Source organism: Accipiter gentilis, chromosome 8 (genome assembly GCF_929443795.1).
Source record: "Accipiter gentilis chromosome 8, bAccGen1.1, whole genome shotgun sequence".
In the NCBI taxonomy this organism is placed as follows: domain Eukaryota; kingdom Metazoa; phylum Chordata; class Aves; order Accipitriformes; family Accipitridae; genus Astur; species Astur gentilis.
In genome coordinates this window covers 24,697,281-24,723,635 of record NC_064887.1, presented here as the reverse complement: position 1 = coordinate 24,723,635, position 26,355 = coordinate 24,697,281, and the positions used below count along the sequence as shown (strand labels likewise).

Sequence of the window (26,355 nt, the reverse complement as noted above, 5' to 3'; positions counted from 1 at the left end):
CCTTTTTTGTGTTGTATAGCGTTTACCTCAAGAATCATGACATGGCTGATATTCATAATGTACCATCTCTGAAAAAGATTTTAATGTAACTACCTTGTTCTTACAGAGCACAAGAAACATAAAAATCTAAACAAAAGCAAACACACAGTTCATTCTCCATTGCAGTTACCTGACCAAGCAGAATCTTGTGGAGGCTCTGGGATCCTTCCTCTCCCCCATCTTCCCACACTGGACTCTGCTAACACAGCACTGTCACTTTTCCATACCCATTTTTCTACCAGCTTCTACCCAGCATATTGTGGGAGAAATCCAGTCCCTTTGGTCACATAAGCCCTTGATTACCCTGGTTTGTTGCTCAAAGTCCTCTCCCAGCTGGTCTGCTGCTTAGTAATTTTTATCCGGGACTGAAGATTATAAAACACTTTCAAACAATAGCTAACTCTTAGATTGAGGCAGTGGTTAGCAGCCTTCGTGCACCTTAGCTCTGCTTGAGAAAATAAACATTTTGCACCTTACTTTTTGCGTGTTTATTTCTCAGCTTTTAGGCTATGCCCACTCTCCAGCCTGCTACCATGCTGTTCTTGCCCTAACAAAGCCAGAGCAGTTTCCTAGCAGAGCTTATTAGTTTGGGCTTCATGCCTCACCCGTAATATGCTTCACTGTATTCCTGGGAGATATAAAATTAAGCCTACAAGTGAATAACCCAGTGACTATGGAGCATCCAGCATAATGACCTTCTTCTATAAGCTCTGTGTCACCACCTTGTGGATTTTTGAAATTCAAACGACGACGGAGAAGGCAAAAAACCATCCCTGGTACATACGTAGACAGTTCCTAGAAGCAATCAAGCAATCAGAACTTCTAAGCTCTGTTAAGACAGGTGCCCTCAATTGTCACACTGGGATTTAATGAGATTTAATTGCACAAAGTGTTATTTACTTTGAAAATAATTAAAGCCAAGAGCTCAGTTTATCCCCTTGTGACTAACTTTACTCCAAAACTGTTTTACACTAGGCACATGAGGACAGTTTTAATGTAAGGCTCTGTTTCCCTGATTAGGCTAACAATGAAGACGTGCATGAGGCAAAATTTAACAGTTCAGGACTTTTCTTTCAAAATTCATGCACAAATCAAGTGTTAACATGGCACGCATTTTTTAAAAAAATATGCCATCAAATGAACACTGAAATCATTCTGGAAAACAGTTTAAGCAAAATGAAATCCTCCAGAATTTTTGCAGTCCAGGTGCTGCAGGAGCTTAAAAAGCTGTAGAACCATTTTTCAAGGAACTGAAGTGCATGAGTGCCCTCAGATTTACACAAAATCAAAATTTGGGCTTAATTTTTTATTTGGGAAACATTTTCCATTATTCCTAAAAGTGTGACTAGCCTCTGTCTCTACACTCTTACAATAGGTAGCTACACTGACCTATTTATTTTACTACCTGAACTACCTAGAGAGGCTTTACAGTGGCCAAATCTTAGAAGAAGAAGAAATTAGTTGTTCTCTATCATCAAAGGACCAGTGAGTCGATCTGCATCCAAGGCTTTTTATTCTTTTGATCTTCAAAGGTATGCCAAATTTGCAATTTTGACATGTTCCTCTAAAAATAGCCAACAGGCTTTGGGCCTACAATTTTTTTAGATTACCTTCACATTTAGTCTCAAGAGCTTTTCCTCCAGAAGTGACGCCCTCAGCTTTGTTAGTTTGTCATCTAACGCAGCTTCAGCTGAAAAGGTAGTTGAGCTGACAGTCAAGGGGATTCCCACTGCCTCTGTGACTGTTTGCTGCCACTTACTCAAGCAAGACTGCCAGGGAGCACTTGTCTGAGCTGATAATTGTGAAGGAAATGTTTGATCTAGAGTAACAGCAACATTAAATTAATGTTTTAACCAAGTGTGACTGTAAATGTGTTTACATGCCTCTCTCTAAGTATTTTCAATTATGTTTTGTAAAGAGAGATTAGGAATATGCAGTGACAAATTAGGAGCACTGTGTCTCTTGAATGACTGTTCCTTTAATGACTTGAAGCAAAAGAAAAATTAAGTTTCCTTCCTCTGTGATGAGAGAAACATGACATTTACCTGGGTTCACACACAGTTTTATGAGAATTGAATGGTGTGGTTTCCTAGTGAAATTTGTAAATTTTATCCATGTATGGGATAGCACAAGATTTTGTACATTTAGAAGAAAATCATCAGTTTGCAGAGTCCAATAGAACAAAATACTTTCCACTTTGTCAACTGGTAATTATCTTTTTTATTTGTTCTAAAAATAGTAGGCTAAAATCCAGCAAGAAATAGTAAAAATACCACAACATACAAAACCTTGTAATGGAAAACAAATAAAAATCCTGTACCAATTAAAATCTACAAGGTTTGGAGGAAAAGCATCTAAGTATTTTCCAATTCTGAAAACAAGTCAGATGCATTCGTGGAAGCAGCCCCTTTAAATAACAGTAAGCGTAAGAAATAGAAGTGCAAGCATGCAGTATTTTAAGCTCTAAGAGTAAAGAGAATGTGTTTTCTATCAGAATCACTGGAATCATTCAAATGCCAACCTCCAAACTCTTCTTTGACTCTAACATTGAAATCTCAGAATAATATATGTGAAGCAACAAGGACACCTTGAGGCAAGTTAGAAAAATGCAAAAATTTCTATTCCACATTGGTGTAGGATGACACAGATTCTCTGTAAACCTGAATTCTTTTGAATTGCCACATGATGTAAATGATAAGCTCTTAAAACTGTTTGGCAAAGTACCACAGGTTCCACAGAGTATTATTAAAGCAGTGCTTGGTCAGCACTCCTGAAATGCTTGAATATATGCTTACCAATTAGGTTAATTTACCTGTCTGTTTTGAAGACAGACCTGGTTTTGCAACACACTAATCTTGTTCTGAGTTGCTTTTCTCCTTGTTACAGAAGTAAAAAAGTTTTCTTCCCACTGCTCAACATAGTATTACACTGTACATATTTTTAAAAGAGAATGTATAAAAATAGTGGAAAAGTTTCTGAAGAAGTATTAAATGAAAATCTACACAAAAATTAAACTTTCACAGTTCTTTGTCACTCTCTACAAGTTTCAAGTATTCCTTTAAATTTTTACCTTTGAAAAATTGATATAAGAGTAAACATTTTCAAAAAAAACAGTTGGGAAGAAGAAGAAGAAGAAATCTTATACTTCTTATTTTGTTTAAGATTTTAGCACATGAAAAAGCACTTTTTTTCTTGTATAGCTTCTAAGTCAGAACTGCAGTTGTGGGGCCATTTGTAGAGCTTTCTGTTCCCTTAGTGCTGTCTGCAGCCTTAAAATCATCACATACTTCAGAAAACTCATGTTCCTCTGGTTTTGATGGGGTAAGATCAATAGTGATCAAATCAGTTTCCTGATCTGTTTTTTCTACTTCACTGCAAAATTCAACTTTATCTTCCTGCTGGTTGTTCTTCTTTATTTGTCCATTCTGTGCAGGGTAGATGCTGTCAATGGTGTCATACAGAAATTGGTAATGTTCCTTAAATATATAGAGAAAAAGTTAGTATGAATGGAATGCTCAGAGCCCAAGAACAAACCCATTCTTTCTCTGTTTTCTCAAATTGTAGAAATGTAACATGCAGTTGAACATGCAAGTCTGCATATGAAGCAGCTTCTACAGTTTTCGGCGTACAGAATGTTGCTTCTATGGTTTATTCTGATTTCATGTGTATGTAATGTCTCTGTAACTGCCTGCATGATCTTCTGAGTTCAATCACTCAGTACCCTCTTGGTACACAAAGTACCAAAACCATGGGATTTCGAGTACCTAAGCTGTAAACAACACATATTGTAAGGAGTCTAGGAAAGCCATCTAATAACCTGCCCCATATCGATGACACCTAGGCCTGGTTTGTTAGTAAATGCACAGTGTATGCCACAGAGACACAATTTCTCCAGAGTGATTTAAACAAAACAAGTCGATGACTGCTAGCCTGTGAAATGGAGTTAGCCTCCTAACTGCAGAAGTTAAGGGACACTGTGCACATAGGTCCCTGAAGCAACAGCAGAAACATCGATTTATACAATATGTAATTTTGTAATATGTACCCTTCCACAAAGATGTTACAGAATTGCAGCTCTGGACATCTCACAGACTCATAAGATTTACTTACAAAGGTGGAGACCACTCCCAGCCTGGTGCGACGAAGAGCTTTTACTACTTGGAAAACATCTATTACTTCTTCTTTTTCTGCACTTTCCAAGAGGGTCATTAAAGCACAAAATACACCAGTCTGTTGTGATCCATCACTAGGAGATGATGTAAAATGTACAAGTAAATTTAAAATGTAAAATCAGCAAGTCCTCCAACTAAATGTTAGATTTATTTCAAAGTCTACATAATAAATTACATTTCCCAAACATTTTTTATTGGACTGAAATTGTTACAGTTAAGAATATCTGGAGGACACAAACAAGACATAGTTTATCTAGAGGCTACCTGGATCTCATGTGGCCACTTAAGGGGCAAAAGAGAAATTAGAAGCTTCAGACTTACAGTCTTAACAGCTGTTATCAGGATTATCCTCTGTTTTAGATGGTATGCAAGGCTATCCCCGGAAATGGTCCTAAAAACATGGGCTTATGTATGGCAGCGAGAGAGAAACCCAAAAGCTCTGCTGGATCCCCATTAGTAGTATGCTACAGGAGCACCCTGACCTAGCATTTCTTCTCAAAATACATGTACCAGGCAAGAGCAGCTAGCTCTCACCACCTACTCCATGACCATGCTTGCCAGAGACGTGTGCTCACTTTTCATCACTACAATCAAAAAGGTCAAGCTTGAGCAATTCAAGGAATCTTCTAGGGAGAGCTGAGTCTCCAGACACAAGGAAAGGCTTGTGGGAAAAGGTAGACACCTCAAAATTGTGATTGCTACATATACCCAGAACTTAGAGCTACGTTATGTGCTGAATTCAGACCCACCGGCAGTGGACGACAAGTGGGACACTGCGGGTACTTCTGTTGTCCTCAGTGACTGGTCTGGCTGGGACTTTTTGTTTAAGGTTGAGAATCATGCTGACTAAATCTTTGGGGTTTTCTGGCACATCCAAGCCACTCCACTTGTGATACTGATATTGATACACCTTCTGTGTTTCTTTCGTCTGAAAAACAGCAGCAGAGATGTAGTCAATGTTCGGGTTAAAATAAAGATTCACGTAGTACATCTGTTGCAGCGGATTTACAAAAGAAAAATTATATTCCTGAGAAATTACATGGTGATGTGAGTTCTACCTCATGAATATGAGGTAGGTAGAGATCCAAGCTTTGCTCAAAGTACAAAAGGCAGCTGACGTCCTGAGACTCCACTACCACCATCTCAACGACTCACTAAATGGGAAAATGTAGATAATTTATAGCATTTATCACAATTGGCTGCTGGTGTGGAAGAGAAAAATATTTCCATTTCTTAGAGCAGCAGGTAAGTGCAGTGGGAATTGTCCCTTTTCTTTCTTTAGGCTAAGTTTATAACAGGGAAACAAATTTAAAACTTCCTTTTGGAATTTGCAATGAAACCTTTACCTTCAGATGTGTAACATCAAATGCACGTATGGTATAGCTAGGACAACAGTTGACATCTGTCATTTGAACTTCTATGCCATCATACATTTGTTTTCCTTCTCCCCAGTACTGTGCACAGAGTTCCTAAAATGGGTGAAAGTACAAGTCAGCGCTTACCATTCAAACCTCCTTTTATTTTATCTTCCACATGCACTTACAGAACGTATTGATGTTAAAGTAGTAGGAGTATCATTGTATTTTAAAATATAGCATCATATACTCTTCCCCTCAAAAATTCATTAGAAAGTAAATTAAGAAGGTAAATAATGGAACAAATTATATTGGAAATCCAAATTCCTCATCCTATAAAACAAGCTTAACTGGAGGAAGGGAATGAGAGAGTGCAGTGAAGTGTTTTCTTTGCCTAGAGAGGACCCTTAATATGTCAGTCTGAAGACAATGCTCTCACCTGATCTCCTTCTTTCAGCTCTGTCAGCATAACAATGACTTTGACTTTTCTTTGGAAGACCATTTGCCAGAAGTCAGAGAGAGTTTCCTGCAGTGGTCCCTGTGTTGCAATCATGGCTTTTGGACCCCAGTAACCCTATAAAAGAAATTGTTAACATTTTTTTCTTAAATTAATTTGAAATGTGATTGTCAAGCAACAGAACTCACTGTCATTTAAGGAATACCCAGTGAAATAAACTAATGAACCCTTTTGTTTATAGGGAAAATATGCCTATTTCAGTAGGCAACGGTCTTACATGAATTCAACAAGCCAAATGACATTAAACTCAATCCTCCTAACAACAGTATCACTTCCAGATTGACAACAAGGTATACTCATGTTGCAGTGGGTAAGACCTCACCTTGCCATTTTCTGCACAGCATAGTTTTAAGGGGTAAAACATTTAATTCTACACAGCTGTTTAATTTGACCAGTAATAAATTGAGTTTATACCACACAAAGCTGGTGTACCAGTCAGTTCACACTCAGCTACCCAAAAGTAAAAATACATTTACCCTGAACAGATATCCTAACTGTGCAGCATTTTAAAGGATTTAGGTAGCAATTCCATTAAAATCAGTTACTTCATTAGTGACCAATAACTGCTCTCCTTCTTTTGGACGTATATATGATACCAAAAAAACTGATGGCCCCAATTTTCACTAGTAGGGTTTTGTATACGTAATTATACTCACAGTTCACTAATAGGGAAAACATTAACATGGATCAACTTATACTTAGGCAGATGCCCACTAATAGAAATACATGTTATCATGAGGCCAGTCTGAAAGCTAGTGGTTTTAAAAATAACACACACATGCAAAAAAAAGTGTTTCTATGTTTAGTCTCACTATTTGTGATTGCACAGTCTAAGGCCATGTAAGGGAAAAAGTTTCATCTTATTACCACAGCCAAATGTAGAAGATTTTGATGATTAAAACTATAAATGGATTTGCCAATCAACTACCAGATCTTTCTCCCTTATTCAGGTAAATCCTATTCTATTTGTGAAGCCAGTAAGAGAATAAGTGTTCAAGCTAGAATATAGTTTTAGCTAAAAGCTTGTGAAATACTTATAGTGGATCCTCTAAATACATACACCTATGAAGGAAGCATTGATATATTTGCTTGATTCCTCACAGTCGCTGTCCTCATCCGAGGAATCATCTGAATCATGTTCACCCTCCTTACTGCATTCATCTTCGTGCCTGATCGGCACTCTGTTAAAGTCATCTGCATGAGACAAAGTGTCACTGTCACGCCACACTGGTGCTTAGGTATAGCATTAGAGAGGGGCTGTTGCCACATGTGCAGGGAGGGAAATAGGTAAAGGCCAGTCTTTTCACAACAGACTGTTGTGAAACTATTACTCCCATGATGCTATTAGTGTTGTTAATATTAAGCATTAACGTTGAACAGGCATTAAATACAAGTATTAAAAATCAGAGTGGCCCCAAATTAGACACTTTGGAACACATATAGTGTGTTGGATGAAAAGTGTTCTGCAAATAAATCTAATGTCGTTCAAGAAATATGCAACTGATTTGAAAGATCTGCAAAACACTTAAGTTAAAAACATGCAGAACAAAGGCCACTTTATTTGAAATAAACTTAAACACTCTCAATAATTCACTTTTTTAAAAAACTATTCTTTTTTAAAACATTGTGAAAAGTTTCTAATATTACAGTGTTGAAAAAAATTAATCAATCAAATACATCTCAGTAAGGTAATTTACTGTCCTTATTTTTTCAAAATTTAGTAGGTTTCCTTATAGAAGATACCAGATACGATAAGGGAAGGCTCATGGAAAATACTTACATGGAATTATGTTGGCATTCCTATTTTTGCTTTTATTTTCCTCACGATTCCCAATGTTCTGTGTCCGCCACCCCTTATAGGAAGGTAATCTCTAAAGAAAGAGGATGCGTGGTATTATGCTCAATCAAAATGGTTCCTGGGATCATTGTCACCTCTGGACACCCAGTCATCATCTCCCAGTGCCTCACTTCTTACTTTAATTCTTTAAACTTAGGTCGCATCTGGACTATAGTTTAAAAATGCCTGCTGTATCATGTACAATGGCACAGGAAATCATTCACATATACACAAGTAATCATTCTATGCTCCCCATCTTTTTTAAAAATATTAATATCAAAAGCAGGAATAAAATTTCATTAATTTACAGCTTTTTCATGAAGGTAAAGAAACTGTTTCTGTGCCAGAGAAATAAAATAGCACAGAAATGATCTATTATGTATGGTATCTCTATCTCAGGACTATTGTGCAAGGCACTTTCTAATGTAAGTGGGAGGTAGGGGCACTAGAATGCAATGCTTATTTACCTGAAACTCTGCCTCCAGCAGAGAAGGATCACTCGGAGGATCTTTCCTTTTCAGATTGTTAAGATAGGAATGCAGTTCTGAGAGACTGACCTCTGTTTCTCCATACTGATTGTATTCCACTAGTGCTTGATGGATAAGGATGTACTGTGACTGGTGTTTCCCATTTAAAAGGTTTAAAATTGAATTTATTAAAGAGTAAAAAAAAAACAAAAAACAAAAAAACCCCAAACCAAAACCATATCACTTTTTAAAACCATTATAAGAAACTATTACTCCCATGATGCTATTAGTGTTAATAATATTAAGCATTAACGTTGAACAGGCATTAATACAAGTATTAAAAATCAGAGTGGCCCCAAATTAGACACTTTGGAACACATATAGTGTGGTGGATGAAAAGTGTTCTGCAAATAAATCTAAAGTCATTCAAGAAATATGCAACTGAGATTTGAAAGATCTGCAAAACACTGAAGTAAGTTAAAAACATGCATTGCATCAGCCCTTAACTTTTGTTATACTCTCAACTCAACTGAAAATCCCACCTAGACAGTTTTTAGAATTTGAAAATTAAGTTTGACTATGCAAGCTCAATTTTGCATTTGCGAATTGTATGCCAAAAGCTTATCAAATCTAAAAGATTATCAAATCTAAAATGTCCTTCTTGGCTTCCTTTTTTTAAAGCCTAAACTTAAAAAGTTGAAGTTTCTAAAACTGAAAAACTGTGTTTAAACTTTTTCTCTCTCTTAATATTCTTCAGAGCTATATTTTCTATGAACAACTTCAACTGAACTGTAGCAGTACCCAGGACTGAGCAGCGCACTTCTGAGAAATACTGATGAAGCCCTAGCAAAGGAGAGTTCAAAGTGACAGTTTTAGCGAGATACCTCTACTTGAACCATGAGGCACCGCTGCCGACGCAGCTTCACAACATAGCCATAAACATCGACTCTGCCTTCTGCATCCAGCCCCTCCAGCATGGCATCAATTCCTATATATGTCCCAGTGCGCCCAACACCAGCACTGCAAAGCACAAAGGGATTTGGTTTTCAAGAGGGAATGGCATCTCCCAGTCCCACTCAGAGTGGAGCAGTCAGTGAGAGAGCAAAAGTGCAAATGTGTAACAATGGGATATGAAGCAACTGAAACAGTTCTTGCTGTAAATTAATTGGCAACACAAACAATGATGAGTTTGTATTTTAATTATCTGTTAATGAAAGTAAAGGCCAATATTGCCAAACATGGTGATTATAGCTAGAGTAGCCCAACGTTTACTTGGCTGCTTTTCCAAAAGTCTATGTATCCTCAGAATTTATCTACCTGAATATCCTTCAGATCCTTCAGAAAACAGGCATTTTTATACATCTTTGGCTGCCTCACTCTCAAGTAATCAAGTCACAAAATTTGGGATCAGCCAACTACCTTTGCTAGCTCCCTTTTCTGAATAGCTTCATTTCATGTTCATCTAACATAATTTTTAAAAACTAATATATATTTACCTGCAATGAACCACTATTGGGCCACTAAAAAAGTTGCTGAGAGCATTAACTCTGCGTCGGAGTTTGAGAAGCAGATGCGGATCCTCAGGGACTCCATGGTCTGGCCAGCCTGTGAACTGAATATGAGTGACATCTCTTCCAGCTGTCTTTTCTCTTCCCTAGACAAAGTGAAGTGTGGGGGTTTTTAATATATATATATATATACACACACACACACAAAGCCAAAATCAAGTGCAGATATAAAAAGCAGAAGAAAAATAAGGGCAACAGTCATCAAATGTTGAAACTGAAATTTCAGACAGTGTGCTGTAATGTTGTAATCCCAATGGTCCCTCAGGTTATGACATTTTTCACATTCATTTTTAATTAAAAAATATCCATGAATCAGAAATACACAACAACTCCAACAAAGGACAAGCAGGAGGTTCAAAGTTTTGCTAAAAATACTTTTTTCTCAGGTTAGCCTATGATCCAGAGTAAAATATGTCTCCCCACTCTACTCATAAACAACTTGGCCAGTGTACAGTTCTGCTTACTTCAAGGGGTACAGGTTGGTAACTCTCTTATATCTCCTAGGATGAGCCTGCTGAGGGCACAACAGATTTAAAAAAAAAAAAAAAAAAAAAAAAAAGAAAAAAAAGGGAAAAAAAAGAGAGAAGAAATTTGAACTGTAACTCAGGCTTCTACCATTTAGAAGGAGATAGAAGAAAACGTATGATTTTCAATGAGACTGACTCTCTTAAGTCACTTGACTAAAGCTTAAATCATGTCAAGTCTTGAGTCTTACTTTCATATGTTGCTGCTAAATTAAAAGAGAGGACATGCATTTTGATAACCATGATTATAAAACAAAATGAGAAAGACATCTCAATGGTATTCTTTTACTGGCCAAGATTTAGTATGGCTATATGGGGATTTCCCCAGTAATTTACCCCCGAGTTCTTATTCAAAGTTGAATTATCCAGTTATGGCACAGTTATTCATATAGTTATTTGCCATTGTTTCAGTAATTATACATCACTGTTTCATCAGAACTGCAGAAGTCTCTGCTTTCTCGTCAGGGACCACTCAAATTAAATTTCACAACCAATATCAGTTTTATCTTTATTAATATGATGTCAGCCAAACAGAGAGCAGATAGCTCTAAAACTATCAGTCCTCAGCCTGCAACAATCTCATTTTTAATGTCAGATTGTTCTAGTCACAGAGTAATGTCTTTGTTAATAGTCAATTCTGAACATCCTGATATTCCTACCGTCTTCATACTAAGTTACAACTTGCTTTTAATCAGAGCACCTCCTGCGTAAATTTTAGTGCAACATAAGACAGCAGAATAGGAATTTCCATCTGTAATCATGGATCAAGGTGGATGGAATCTGTTGCTCGACTATTTTGCTGAAGATCTGTCAGCAGATTTACTCTTTGAGTCTTAATGCTTTTAGCTATGACTTAGCCCCATTTGTCCTCACTGAAATATTTTTGCAAAGGGCTGGAGGAGCATTTAGCCTTACATGGCAAATATTGTTCTCAATTAAGCACAGAGCAACTAATGTGATTTCAGATGTGTAAAAAAGAGCAATTAACTAGCCTTAATGATTCTACATGTAGCCAAATGGTAATTTTAAAACACTTATGTTTATAAATGCACTTGAGATTACCAGAATATGTAATCTTCCCACTGTACAATTATCACAAGGGTAGATAATGGTGCTTTATGAGTCACATTGATTTTACTTGCAGAAGGTTATGCTGAGATACACATAAACCAGTAAAATTTCTGTGTTAAAGAACAAGCTAAATATTTAAGGAAACCACAGTGTATTGAGTTTTCCATACTTAACAGCATATTAACAGTTTCCCCTTAAATGTAGATTTCAGAGTACTAAGGAAAATACATTTTTAAGTTGGGAAATATGTCTGACTCATATTACTTGTAAGGAATGACACCCACATCTAAGAAGTTTTCTCTTAAACTTTATGTTGCTTAGGGAAAAACAGCAGAGCATCTTCCATTGATATCTGAGTCTTCTCTTAAAAGGATCTCTCAACAATACCTACAGACTCCAAATAGACACTCCAATTCCAGTCAGTCTCTTACACTTTTGAATCAACTTACATTTGTGATGTGTAGTTTCTGAATGACATAGTCTGGACATGTTTTACTTTCATTGATCTTCACAATGATGTCCCCATATGTTACAGAGCCATTCTCCATTGATGGCCAGTACTGGGCACATTTGTTCTATGAAGATACGAAGTTAGGTGAGCAGCACGACAGCAAAGTGGCAGAGAGCTGAGAGCTAAAAGAAAGTCTGATTTAAAATAGACAGCAACTCAGTACAATTTTTCCAACTTCCCACAGGTCTTCTCCTCTCCTGAAAAGGCTGTCACTGTTTAGGATGTCAGCAATAAATAATTCCAAATATCCAACAATTCAGATCTCTGAATTTTATGTCCATGGAATTTAACTTGGAACATAAAGTGGGGAAAAAAATCCTGATACTAGTTGAAAAAGTGAACAGTTACAGTTGCTGTTGCCTGAAGGCTATAGAAAAGTTTGCAGCTACTTCTGTGGCCTCTTTTTCCGTCTTCAGTGAGGGATGTTGCTCCTGCCTGCCTATAACATCAACTTGGGGATGCTGTAAATCTGCACACTGCCAACGTTTTCATCTTTAAAAGCAGTTAGAACAGCAGTTCCCCTTCTTCCTGGAATAAGGAACAAAAGCAAGCCAGAAGCACCAAATCTTCCAGTTAAAGGAAGGGCAAAGACAATGGATAAAAAAAAAAAAATTCTGTCTAGGATTTACTGAGGGCATGGCCAGGATATCAGAAGATAATAGATAGGATTAAAATACAAACCATACCTTTTATGACACGTCTGTGAGGAGCTAGACTTCTACCTTGGGCCCTTTTCTGGATTTATTAGCTGTAATTTGGAAGCTCACCCTCTGCTATTTACAGCTGTGACTAAAGTGACATTTTCTGATAAGACTGGTAATTCCATAAGGCAACACTGTTTTGGCATGCTTTCCAACATAGGTTCTGCCACAACAAGAGAACAGCAAAGAATGAAAACGAAGTACTAAGAAGAAAATGTAATTCAACATGGCACAGCAACCCATTCTGTTTTCAGACAAAAGGATGGAAAGATGGATGGATGGATAGATGGAAGGATGGATGGATGGATATTTCTCACCCTCTTTCCTTCCTCACAGCGAGTCACCATGACAATAATTGTTGCCTTCTGTTCCCAGATCATTCTCCAGAAATCATCCATGGTTTCATCCTTGGGGCCTAGCAGGAGATATTTAAGGCAGTTTTTCAAAGAGTGCAGCCACATGAAAAAATACTTGCCTTCTTGACATGCTTAGCTATGAGGTCTGAAAAGCTTACCATAGATCATGCAGATAACAGCCACACACTTGATTTCATTATGACTGCTGCCATCAGGCTACAAAATTTTAGAAGTCTCATATATATCTTTAATGCATAGCTGTGAAATCTGAAAACTTTTGGTGTAAAGTTATACATCATGAGAAATCTGCCTTTGAAGTACAATTTATTAATCTTCACAGAATTTCCTAAGCAAAAGCTCAGTGGCAACTTTTTCATATTAAATTTCAAAATGTCAGATTTTCAATTTTTCTTTAAATTTACTAATACTTTTCTACTACTCTCTAACAAAAAAATGGGTGAATAAAGAAAGCATATTCTTTTAAGGTTAAAAATTACCTTGTGCAGCAATGTATTTTCTTGGTTCTTTGAAGCCCTATAAAAAGTACAATGTTATCAACTCTTAGAAAGGAAGCATGAACAATTTAAAAGATTTGTAACTTTAAAAATAAATTCAATATGCAACAGTCCAATAATACTGAATACATTACAAAGATGGGAAGAACTCAAATGGAAATCCTCAAAGGTGTTTGATGCATGAAATGTACAGACTACAGAATTTCTTCGATAGTGCCTAAGACTTTTAAAGTAGAAGTCACTCACATCAATATAACTTGCATTGATATAGTCTGATCCTGGGTCTCCTGGGATCTCTGAGAGCTCAACACGGTTATGATCATCTGTTTAAATCATTTAAAACAAAATAATTATATTATCTCAAGGCACTGAGAAAACAAATATTTATAAAACATGCAAAAATTGTAACAAATACTCACATGGAAGGATGTCAATGTAACGGTTTTTGTTTTGATTATGGGGTTTTTTGGCCTCCTTTATTGAAAATTTAGTGAAAACTCTAGGAATACTCTGTAAAATACAATATTTCTTTTATTAGGTAAGCATATATTTAAAATAGCTTCTACTTACAGTCAAATGCATATGGAAGCAATTTGGTACTACTGAGTCTGGAAGATAACATTCTGTTTCATATGATACCACTTCATATATTTCTTATATCTAAAATAAATTTATTTTCCCTTAATATGAATAATATATATCACCACAATTATATATTATTTATATCCCCATGGCTATGCAGTAAGACAGGGTACTAAAAATATGCATTAAAAGATAGTTTACAATGAGAAGTATTTAGACTGTGTATTTTATACTCTTGCTGAAAAACACCTTCAGGAGAAAAAAAAGAAGTACCATCACCTTATAATGAGGAGAGCTTGGTAGCAAAATTAACTGAAGCCTGTTTGACCTTAGATGAGAATTCACTCAATTTTCTAGATTCTTATTTTTTTATTTATTTATAACCAGAGCATATACTTCAAACTTGCTCCTGAACACAATTCTTCCAACCACCTGGCTACAAATCTGTGGTATATTTTGAGCCAATGACAAACCTGAAATTCATCCAAGAAAAGCCTTCCTTCATCAGCAATCTTCCTCTTGTATGTGTCCAGCAATTGCTCTGAAGGTATTGGCTCTATATTCAGAAGTTGCCTGTCATCATCTTTAACTGTGTAAATATGTTGAAAGTTTATCGTTACTGACTTTGAAAATGTAAATGACATTTCAAGAAACATGATTATCTAATTCAGATAAATTAACAAAAGGACAAACCTCTTTATTTTAACTAAGCTTGTTTATTTTTCAAAAAAAATGGCGTTGCCGGTGCCAGCTGCGAGCAAACGGGCCCTGGGAATAACAGAACTTGTTCAGCTCTGCCGCCTGACTGGAGGCACCTCAGGAGGAGGCCACGTGCAGGGACATTGCATTAACAGCGCTTTTGAACAAAGTGGCGATTGTCACATTCAGGTCACAGCAACAGCCCCAACACCCACAACAGTAACATGGCCTCATCCTCTACTTCAATTCTGACCATTTCTCATCAGTGGGGAAAAGGATTACTGTGTAAACAACCCACAAATGTAATAACATGTATTGCCTACTTTTCCCAATTTTCTCCAACTTACTCTCTGATTTGCAATAATCTGTAATATCATCTTTAATGATAAAGTAGTAACTGAACAAGTTTTAACATCTTTAACTAGACATTTATTAATTTTTCATTTACATTGAAAAGATTTTTTTTTTAACAACTGTGTATCTAAGCAAATGTATTTGAACATCAACACAGTATTACCTCCCATTTAATGCAGTTAATTTCTGTGGGCTTGAATGTCATAAATTATTTTTTTCTTGGAGCCTTCTGGTACTAACTGATTCTGTCTTTCTTCACAGGCTTTGAAATCTTGTGCAAAAAGTTGCACATAATGTTTTGTGTCATTCTTTGCAATTTGAAAGCCTTTAAAATTTTGTGGTAAAAAACGACTGGCTTATGTTTAAATTCTTGCTTTGAGAAAGGTGCACAGGAAAGGGAAATTCTGGTTGAAGCTATATTTGATTTTGGACTTACTCTGAGTGTTAAACATATTACAACCATTGTCTGTGATAACAAAATTGGGTTTGTAATTAAATAATAAATAAGAGGTTTTTAAACACTGACAAACTTTCAGTTCATTTAAGTATAAATACTTCTGCTATATATTTACTGAAGTATTTTTTTTCTCCAAATGAGGTGTTATCACGTTGATATTTGTAATCTATGTATAAAACCTAGACAGTAAACAATCAAAGGTGGCAGCAAGACATGCAACTAATTTTATTTCTACTTGCTAAATATATAAAGATAGTCACCTGCAACAAGGTTCACGCCTTCAGAAGAATTGCTGTAAGAAACAAAAGTAGCTGTAAAAGCTTTGACTAGTAAGACATATATATGATAATGAGTTAAATAAAAGCTGTTTTGTACATGAACACCAAGACTGCTCATAACCAGCAGACCGCATTGCAAGCTCTATGTGAAACAAGACTGCTACAGCTGAGCCTTAACAGGCCCTACACAGAGGTAGCTGGGACCCTTGCCTTCCTACTCTGAGCACTATTGAGGGAGAGAAACAAGAGAACTCATCAAACAGCTTTACTGCTTGCATAATTTTGTCCATATCACCTGCAGCAAACATGCCTTTAATTTCTTCACTGGAGTGACTGCTCACACTATCTTTGTTTCTCTTGCTAAATAAATGACAAAAAACTAACACATGCATAAAATATAATGAAACTAAGTTTAAATGCTAAGTAGCCAAGAACAAGCCAGACTCTCTGGAGCTGTACAAGCAAAAATTAGTTTTGCTTCCCTAAGCACAAAAGTTTGCATCTGAGCAACAGCAGCTCCCTGTCCCCCTAAGGGCAAGAGCAGGGAGGAAAAGGGGCTGGAAGAGACAGATCCCCAAGTTCTGCTGTTGCCAGAGGGCTGAGAGGTTTCTGAAGAAATTGCCTTAACTCCCCTGTCTCTACCAGCAGCAAATGCCCCCTCACACATTGCACTACCTCCCTGCACAGCAATAGCAGCAATGAGCCTGGCTTTCCAGGGCTCTGGCATAGTCATGAGGGAAGGCAATGACCATTCTTCTATCACCATTTGCTGTCCTACAAAACTGCCAAGTCACCTAGAGATGACTATAATAAACAAAGCCTCCCTGAGATATTGTTTTGGGTGAATAAGCATTTGAAAGATTTCCAAGAAAGTGTGTATTATTTTCATTACTTTTAATTTAAATCATGAAGGAAAGGTTTTCCAGATATTTGTGAATATTTTTTCACAAAACTAGTGACAAACCATTTTGCTCTAGCAGATCAGTTCTGTACCCTGAGAAAGGGTATAGCAGAGATTTTAAATCTATTTCATTGTATTTGCATTCCCAGACAAACCACCAAAGTTGAATTTCTTCTGAAAGGATTAAAAGGTAAAATGATGTCTTTTCCCAGTATTAATGAAATATCAAACTTGTAACATTATTGCACTACCTGTTGGGAAATCTTGTGGAAAAACAGGAAGCCCCCCCCCCCCCCATTTATATAAGAGAGGGAGAGAAACATGAATCTTACCTAAGCTTTTTTTTGTGAAGATCATAGATTTTGTACAGAACCAGTAGTAAAGCAATTGATGTCACAATGATCAAGAATGCCAAGAATATAATCAGGGCTTTAGAATTATCTAGCAACAGAAAAAGAATACATTTATTATTTCTTGGATACATAATTAATGGAATTTTTTCCCCCCTTTTTTTTAAATCTGTATAATTCCTAGAACCAGGGCCCATTGATGTTTTTGTGACAAGAACTAAACAATTATTTTTAACTGTTTAGTTTAAGTTTGTTATTCGAAAGCGCCAACAACTTTTAAGCTCACATGAAAGGAGGGAATTTTATTTCTTCATTAAGAAAACTTTCACTTAAACTCTCCACGTCCACCTGTCAAAACGCTACAACTCACTCACTCTGTCAGCACTACCAGGCTTGTCTCCTGCTCTGTGTGACCTGTACACCTGAGCAATGGAGCTCTCAGCTGTTCCTGATCTGGGAGCTGGGAATCCCTGACAAGTCACAGATGTTCAGCTCCTGATACACAGGATCTGAACACGCGAAAATAATCCTAAAGTGCGTAATTTAAGTTAGAGAAAGGAATTTCTAGTTGCATTCGAATGTTTCCTGAAGAAACCACAGCTGTGTAATAATTCTGAATTACAGTCAATGACTTGTCAACATGATCTGTTACATTAATGCTGAATGAGGATATTTTTTCAAATGCAGATCAACTATTAACTATAAAAAAAGCAGTTTGGATTTTTAATTAGGAGCAATTGTAACAGAATTCACTATTACTCTACACTATGCTAAACTCTAAAAGTAAAAATGCTGTATATATTTACTTACATCTGGTTCTTATGCTCTTCTTTACTGGCTGCCCTCTATGTTCTCCATTAAACACTAAGATCTGCATGCAGTGGGTGAGAATAATAGAGATGTTAAGGTATAACAAGTAAAAATTTCTCCACAGATTTTTTAAAAAAGCAAAGCACGATGGATATTTGAAATACATCCATCTGTTTCCAATGAATCAACTTCATTACAGCAGGATCTGCTGTCGATCTTTGTATAGCCATTTAGGTGGAAACCTGAGCTGCACTATAAGTTACAGCAAGATCTAGAACCAAAAATATGTAGAAAAATGTAGAAAATATGTGGAAAAATATGGGAAAAAAGATAGTGAAATAAGAGACATTTTACAAAATCAAAATCAGATGTATCTCAAGGAACAAAATCAAATTTATTGCTTATCAAATCAAAATCAAATCTCTCAAATCTGAAAAATAACCATGCAATATGTAATAAAATGTCATTTTTTTATTTGCTTCAACAGTAATGTACAAATAGTAAACTGATTTGGATATTTTTAATACAAGTTCCTGTTTGGGAAGCAATTCATAAAAGGTTAAATTATAGAAGCCAAAATAAACTTTTAAATAAGCTGCTTTCTTGCAACATTAACTTTTGGGTACTTTAACTGGTCTTAAAATACTAACTTTCTTTAGATGTGTTTATATTTCATAATATATTTTATGTTTATCCAATCTTTTAAATTTCCTTAATAGAAACTCCTATCAGATCTAATAGGCAGCTTGAAGTTGGTAGTTCAAATATTCACAATTTTCTTGTGAAGAAAAATTAATCTTAAGATTAAACTTAAAGATTTAATACTAAACAGTGACAAATACTAACAGGACTGAATAATAGTAATTTTAGTAGTAATATTCTCCTGCTGCAAATCATCCAAAAGGGGAGGAGAAGGGCAATTAGCACCATTGCTGGCTGCAGGCTGAGCTCTTACTAAGCCTACCCGATCCCTTAAGAGAAACTTCTCCTGAAGACTCTGAGCACTGTGCCCCAGCTCCCACCCTCTGCTCTAAAAGGCCGATGTGTTCAGGGAGTTGGTGGTTTCTGAATTCTGCAGCTGGGAAGAAAGCCATGGTAGGTGGCAACTTACAAAGGAGTAGCAGAGGTTGCAGAGAAAATAAGCAAGAAGCTTCTCAAATAGCGAAAGCCAGAAACCTAGTGCAGCAGTCAGGGTCAAAACATCACTAAACCAAAAAGTATGCTGGGCAGGCTCCTGTTTATTCCCTGAACAATTCAGTGTGTAGATAGAAGGGAATCATGGCATCCGCCAAGTCTCACAGGTGATCTGTTTTTTTCTCTTGGGCCTTCCATAATTTGACCCAGAATCCTTTCATTACTAGTTTAGGCCATAAGGCTTTCTCTGTTTCTCCAGTAAGAAGTGGGCAAAATAAGTTTGATGCAGAAGCCAGGGTTTAAAGCCAAGCAGAATCCAATTACTGCTGTAAGGCAAACTGCTTACTGCAAGTGGTGTACAAAAAGCTTACAAGAGTGTAGGGGTCTCGTACTATGGGGGCAACGCAAGCATCTTTTACTCCTACAGGACTTCATCTTTATTTTACAAATACAAAGCTTTCTGAGCAGAATCTGTTGGAAAAATACTGACAAAGCCCTGGAACTAAACCTGACTACTCAAGTTCTCCGATACAGCATTTCCTCAGGAAGACACAGAGAAAAGAGGAAAAGATTGTGGAAAATGAGTGAAACTGGTTCCTAAAAGTATTAAAACTCCATCATTCCTAGTGATTACTTTCTTACCTAAACTTTACTGAGAGGAGCTATCAGGATATAAAAAATATTCCTATTGGCCACATTAAGGGGATCACACAAGACCATTGGCTTTGCAAGCAACAACTGCCAAAAGGGTAAAATGCCTGAAACAAGAGAAAATAGCTGGAGGCCTCAGGAAAGTGAAGCTTGTAAACAGAGGATGATATATATTGTATTGAAACAAGGACTGGCTTGTAAAGGGCTGATGTAAGGACATGCAAAAGGATCTGAACTGCTTAAAACTAACTAGTCCCTGAAGCATCAAAACTTTTCACAGTGAAAAATTCTGAATAATTCATTTCTGAGCAATTATCTCAAGACTTAAATCCCATATTTATCCTCTGATTGAAATGACAGTCACACATACATTAAATAAAATGTGTTTTAAACACTAAAATATCAGTTATACTTAAGAAACTATTTTAAAATGTATGGAGACCCCAAATTTCTTTCTGTCGCAAGTAAAAACAATCCATTCAGCTTCTGGTTTTCATGTTGTCAGAACCTACATGGAATAGCACACAAGGGATTGATTGATAGGCTAGGCATATATGCAATTTATTTCCGAGGTAACAGCTACTTCTTTACATCTGTGGCCTACAGATTGATAGATTAACTCTTCTGCCACCATATTTGCCTTTTTTCCTAAAATCAAGTATAACATGTTTAAACAATGAAAATACAGCAATATTTTATATATATATAATTTAATAAGCCTACTTACCGTAAATGTATAGTTTGTCAAGTATGAGAGATTTTCTCTTTTAAAATCACAAATATTGTATCTGGTGTCGTTTGTTCCATCATTTTCCCAAGTCAATTCAAATACCTTTTTTGCTCCATACACATTTTTAATGCTGCACTTAATTTGGACAGCATTATCATCCGTCAAAGTTGCAATAACATCAGACACTGGCTCTGGTTCTGTTCACAAAAGAAGTGTTACTGGTTCTGTTCTCATTTTAAACAAAACATTTCAACAGCTGTATGTGTTCATGTCTGTCTGTTATCTTCTCTCTTAATAATTTCATACATTTTCTTCCTTAAAAATTTCAGTTCCAATTTAACAAGATAAATAAAATAAATTTTTAATTAACCATAGGCTTATCTGAACTGGAAAAGATGTGAAGTGTAACTGAAACGGCTGGGAAGATCAGATCTCTACTGACAGTCGAGCTGCAAAGATAATATAATGGCAACTATCCCTCTTGCATCTGACATCACTTTCTTACTTGAGGAACATGGGACAACAGACAATCAGGGGAACAAACAGTTTTCTGTGTGACCGTACGTTTCAAAATTCTGTAAATGAAATTTCCTACCAGGAGTTACTAGTATGTTTTAATATTTGGAATAGTATCCTTTTGCTTAAAGTGTCACATTGTCTTAAAGCTGGCCTAAAACCACAAAAACATTTTACTTTTTAATGATAAGGAATCTGTTAAGTCTAATCTGTGTTTTCTATCTCTAATTTTGTATGTTGTAGCAAATGAGTTTCAGACTGTGAGCACCTTTCATTGAGAGCTTATAAAACCTTTCAGAAAGTAAATAACCTTCTGTGTAAGGCAGCTCCATTAGCCATACTTCAGTAGAACACCACTATGGAAATTTGCTTCAAAATCACTTCAATTTGCAAGCTAGCATATTAAAAAAAAAGGTAAAAGGCAGTTGCTTTTTTCATCATATGAAGTGCTAAGATGTGTGAGGCTTTATGAGCAGATCAAATATCCCATGGGGGGAGTGGCAGGATATTTTACTTGTCTGAGTGTGTGGTTATGATGTATCTGCTCGTTTTTATCCAGAGGGCAGATTTGTTAGATTCCTATTCGGCATACTACTGAAAGGCCTGTGACAAGGAGAAAGTGAACATTTCTGGAGGCAAAATGTTTGTTGAAGGCGAAAAATATTTTACAAAATGTAGGGTTTTCTCTACTTCCAAGGAGTTGTGCTCTACTGATATATTCTCTTGTTCAAGAAGCCATAAAACTCTTCCACTATCTGCTATGATCATGTTATAAACTGTTGTAACAGTTGAAGAAGGTTTAATAAATACCATTAATTCATGAAGGCAAGCAACTTGTTATTTTCTCAAAAAATAAGGGAACTGAGGTTGTTTTCCAGACCCATAAACTTATATTGTGGGCTATAATCTTCACCTAAGTTATTAAAATATGAGTGGAGCTGCAGAAAGTGGGGGCTCCAAAATATAATATGCTTAAACTAGACTATCATAGAGAGAAAAATCATGATCATGCTCAAATTTGGGCTGTCTAAAAATTAAAGATATTTTTCAATTTCTGTTACAGTTAAGTCTCAGATCAAATGGTTTATATTATTAATCAATTCATTCTTCAGCTTTTTTTCTCCATGGGGCTTCTGGTGATAATTTTGATCCCTGTATTCTTCCAAATATAACCCAAATTTTGTTAGCTCAATGACCCAGACCAATAGAGAGATCCCAATGTTTTCATGGATTGTCTATAAACTGGATAAAAAAGCTCTGTATATTCCACAGAGGGATAGGATTCAAATTTAAAACAATAGTCTGCTGGAAGCTGCTGTATTTCCCAAAGCTCTACAGATACACATTTAATAAAACCAGCAGATTTAATGTTCTTATATACACATTTCTACATGCTATTCAGGAGTGCTAAAAACAACAAAAGATTTAATTATTCCTGCCATTACAGAGGAAAAAAAAATAATCACCATTTTAAACTATCATTACATCACTAGCACAAAAATAATATTTTATTTTTCACTAAAAAAAATAATCCTTTGCTTATTCAGTGAAATTAAAGGAAACATTAATTTAGTGTCATACCAGGTGTGTGGATTGCCTGGCTCAGTTCACAAATGAGTTTCACCATGTCTAGGGCACACATGTGACTCATGGCAGGGGTTACCAAAGTGACCCAGCCTTGAATTGCCTTGAGGCCCTGTCTCTCTGCAGAGACAACTCACGGGGAGCTGTGTAGACAGCTTAGCCCTGGGTTGTCTGATATAAACCTTAAACTAAACAGGGCGGTGGCCGTGCCATTCAAAGAACCAAAACCTGAGCTGAGCCTTGAAATCCCGTAACAAATAGTATGCCCTGAGTCTCAATCCAACCACTATTCAGTTGCCTGAGGAAGCAAGGTAAAAAAACCCCAAAACCTGGAGGGTTTCAGCTTCAGTTTCAAATGACAACCTTGTGTAGTCAAACAGTCACAGACCAGCAAAGTAAAGATAACGGGAAACTCCACTCAGATATACATAATCCATTTAGGCACATATCATGATCCACTCAGACATAGTCATATACACCATTCCACAAGTCAGGGGATAAGAACTCTAAGATTCAGGTTGGAGATGGGGGAGTCACTTCTCCAACTATACAGTTGGCTTGGGAAGGAAACCTTTCCCTCCCCCCTTGATCAGGATGCTGGTCAAGGTAGCTTCCCTAGGATTGAGAGCCCTTACCTGGAGAGGTAAGTGAATATTGTTTATGCTTTAAGTTTGTAAACGCGTGAGTGCTTGTGGCTGTCTGTGAATTGCTTGTGGTTGTAATAGTGTACTACTTTTGCCTTAAAAATTGCAATAGTGCATTCCTCCATTGTATCTGTAAAACCTGCAATAGTGGCATGTTAAGTCTGTAAGTGAAGTTCAAATAAATCATTTGCTTGAACCGTGCAGTTAAGTCTGCGAGTGAAGTTCAAGTCGTTTGCTTGAACCTTGCAGTGAAGTCCTTTTCAGTCACACCAGGTATAAACCGTCAGTTTCCCTATAGCTGTATCTCTGTATTAGCTGAGTCTGGAGGTGGTGCAATTAGAGCTAAAAAAGTACTAGAAGAAATTAGATAAACGGGGTTTTGGGTGGTTTTGGTTTTGTTTTCTTTTGTTTTTCTCAAAGAAGGAATTAAAACAGTATAAGGCTTTATATCTGAAGATTAAAGGGGAAAAAAATACCCCAACAACACAGAAAGAGATGAGTCTCTATTATGCCTTGTCTGCATAAGGAAAATATCCGCAAAGTCTGTTGTTTTTGGGGGGGGTGGGGTTTAGCTTTTCTTATAGTTCTATCAATTGAACATGTCTGGCAAACAAAGAGTTAGGACTACGGGGGTGAGCTTTTGAAAGTATAGCCTCAAAAAGGTTTACAGACCTTTCTGACAGCACAAGGGTTGTCACATTTGGCTTTAACCTAATGTGGAGTCTTAGAAGCTGTGTACTTGTACATCCAAACTAACTGAAACCTGGTACACACATCAGTATTGGTGCGGCCTGGGTAATGCAGGTCTGCTTTGAGCAAACAGGCAGCTACAGAACACTTTCATGCCACAAAGAAAAAATGAATGTTTTTCATTCTCATTTTGTTTAATTTGAATCTTTCCTTTAGATTGAGACATAATGTTTTCTAAAATCTTAACATGAATTTCAAACAAATGAAGAATTTCTTTAAAAAAATCTGGTGTATATATAAGAACACTAATACTAAATGCATAATTAAAAATAGATTAGCATTAAGTAATTAAAAAATAAACTAATGACATGTTTGTCAATAAAATTCTTTTAATGTTAATCAGTTTCTTGGCTAATAGGAATAACATATATAAAATATAATGAAGTACAATAAGAAAGTACATATTCCCTGTGTTAGTATCAGCCTTGTTCGTAACAGTTAGCAAACCAGTGACTTACCTGCTGATTTTGTTGTAAAGTTATATCTTCCAGTTTTTCCCATAAATATGTTGCTATTATATTTGCTGTTTGTATATGGAGTCACATATACAGAACCTTCTTTATAAGGTTCTAATTTACGGCAAATAAAGCTAGTTGTGTTGACCAATTCTGGCTCTTTAAGAAAAAATGAAAAATGAAATCAATTAATGAAATTTATGTTAGGAGCACAGGAACTCTTACACTTCATCAGAGCTACCTGAAAACACTGTCATGTGTACTTCGATTTTAATTACCTTGTACTTGGTTGGTTTGTCTTGCTTACTAATGCTAAGTGAAGGCTCAGGAAGAGGAAGATATATATATATTCCCCAATCAAAAAGGTAGAAAGTTGAGGTTTGGTTTGGTTTTGTTTTTTACTTTCTCAGCATGTCATTTAAATGGGTGTAATTAAAAACTAACATAAAGTGCATTGATAAAGTGAGGTTGATATTTCTTCTGTGTTCAGCTTGGGAAGGGGTTAGCAGACACACGCCAGAAGTCACTCTGCACACTGGGCAAGCCTGTTCTGGTATGACGCCAGAGATGTGTGCTTTTATTAGGGGCAAGCAGGACAGAAAGAATTGCATGAGAAACAACATGAGCAAAGCTATTACCCACACTGCAGCTGGGGCTTTGGTAGCGTGGGGAACTGGAGAGCAATGGCCTCTCCATCCTTCCTTCTGGCTGCTTCAGATGTGACCTCCCCGCACCCCGGTATACTACGTCGCTCTCCGACACTGGCCAAGCCAGACCATCCAGAGAAACTGGTGCATGGGGCTGCCGCCCTTTTTGGTAGTGGTCAAATTTGGGGCATGGAGAATGGGAGAGATTATTTCTATCTGGGGAGCGCAGGAGCTTTACCTATCTAAACATGTATATGCTAACTGCCATACTTCTGACCCCTGACTTTTACATACATTGTTGTTACTCAGAAGGCAGGTAGCTGTCTTCTCAGAGAATATATTAATTGGCTATAGCAGCATTTTCTGAGACAGAAAGCACCATGTTCAAACTGATCAGGCAACTGATGATTTTGTCATAACTTATTCTTAATACAAGAAGCATGAGAACTGAAGGGTGACAGAGTTGTGTCCTGAAATGGTAAACCGAATAACCACATGGTTCACCTGAACAACCTCAAATGAAAGAAATTTAAACATATGTGTGTCATCCTTCCCCACCCCCCTCAAAAAAAAAAAAAAAAAAAAGCACAGTTTGAAGAGATTCCAATATGGTTTGACATTGCATCATGCTTGGTGCTCTGAAAATATTAAAACATGCAATGAATTATTCAATACTGAAGGGGCATATACTTACCGTTGTTATTGCATTTCACTCTATAGCCATGTATAGGACCCTTTGAAATGTTACTAGGTTTATTCCATCTAACTGACACATTTCTGGTGTCACAAACCACTGTAAGGTTTTCTGGTGCTTCTGGAGCTGTTGAAAAAAGAAAAATAATGGGGAGGGAAGGAAATGTTTGAATGAAAATGCAAAATATTCCTCTTTTTACCTACTTTGATTAAATTAAATTTCATTGGATACTAAAGCAAGACACCAACAACATGTAATATTTTTCGCAGTCTATTTCATTCAAAGAAATTATACATAAGTATCAACTGAATATATGTAAAAGCATCACATTAGACTAATTTCATATATTTAACTAATTCAGGACAAGGTGAATATAGCAATACCACATATTACCAAAATTGTCCAACATTTCCAAATATTTACCTTGATTTTCTTATAATTTTAACAAACTTTAAATGTTTGGCCTGAATTTTTATTTGCAGGTTA

At 36.4% G+C, this 26,355-nt stretch overlaps 1 protein-coding gene across 21 annotated transcripts in view; it reads right to left on the bottom strand.

Moving 5' to 3' along the window:
* Positions 1 to 67: 67 nt before the first annotated feature.
* The window catches only part of PTPRC (protein tyrosine phosphatase receptor type C), a 95,982-nt gene continuing 69,694 nt past the window's right edge, over positions 68 to 26,355 (bottom strand). For 20 of the 21 annotated variants that reach the window (XM_049807685.1, XM_049807693.1, XM_049807698.1 and 17 more), the window contains 22 exons: positions 25,870 to 25,995; positions 24,532 to 24,687; positions 20,577 to 20,776; positions 18,065 to 18,125; positions 17,237 to 17,345; positions 15,986 to 16,017; positions 14,689 to 14,804; positions 14,053 to 14,143; positions 13,880 to 13,956; positions 13,616 to 13,652; positions 13,080 to 13,177; positions 12,000 to 12,125; positions 9,884 to 10,041; positions 9,272 to 9,407; positions 8,388 to 8,537; positions 7,864 to 7,954; positions 7,144 to 7,277; positions 6,006 to 6,140; positions 5,558 to 5,680; positions 4,961 to 5,139; positions 4,150 to 4,285; positions 68 to 3,515 (listed from right to left, as the gene is read on the bottom strand). In XM_049807685.1, coding sequence (XP_049663642.1) covers positions 3,243 to 3,515; positions 4,150 to 4,285; positions 4,961 to 5,139; positions 5,558 to 5,680; positions 6,006 to 6,140; positions 7,144 to 7,277; positions 7,864 to 7,954; positions 8,388 to 8,537; positions 9,272 to 9,407; positions 9,884 to 10,041; positions 12,000 to 12,125; positions 13,080 to 13,177; positions 13,616 to 13,652; positions 13,880 to 13,956; positions 14,053 to 14,143; positions 14,689 to 14,804; positions 15,986 to 16,017; positions 17,237 to 17,345; positions 18,065 to 18,125; positions 20,577 to 20,776; positions 24,532 to 24,687; positions 25,870 to 25,995 — 2,744 coding nt within the window. In that variant the 3' untranslated portion in view covers positions 68 to 3,242. The remainder of the gene's footprint in view (positions 3,516 to 4,149; positions 4,286 to 4,960; positions 5,140 to 5,557; positions 5,681 to 6,005; positions 6,141 to 7,143; positions 7,278 to 7,863; positions 7,955 to 8,387; positions 8,538 to 9,271; positions 9,408 to 9,883; positions 10,042 to 11,999; positions 12,126 to 13,079; positions 13,178 to 13,615; positions 13,653 to 13,879; positions 13,957 to 14,052; positions 14,144 to 14,688; positions 14,805 to 15,985; positions 16,018 to 17,236; positions 17,346 to 18,064; positions 18,126 to 20,576; positions 20,777 to 24,531; positions 24,688 to 25,869; positions 25,996 to 26,355) is intronic. The other variant, XM_049807682.1, reaches the window with a different exon arrangement.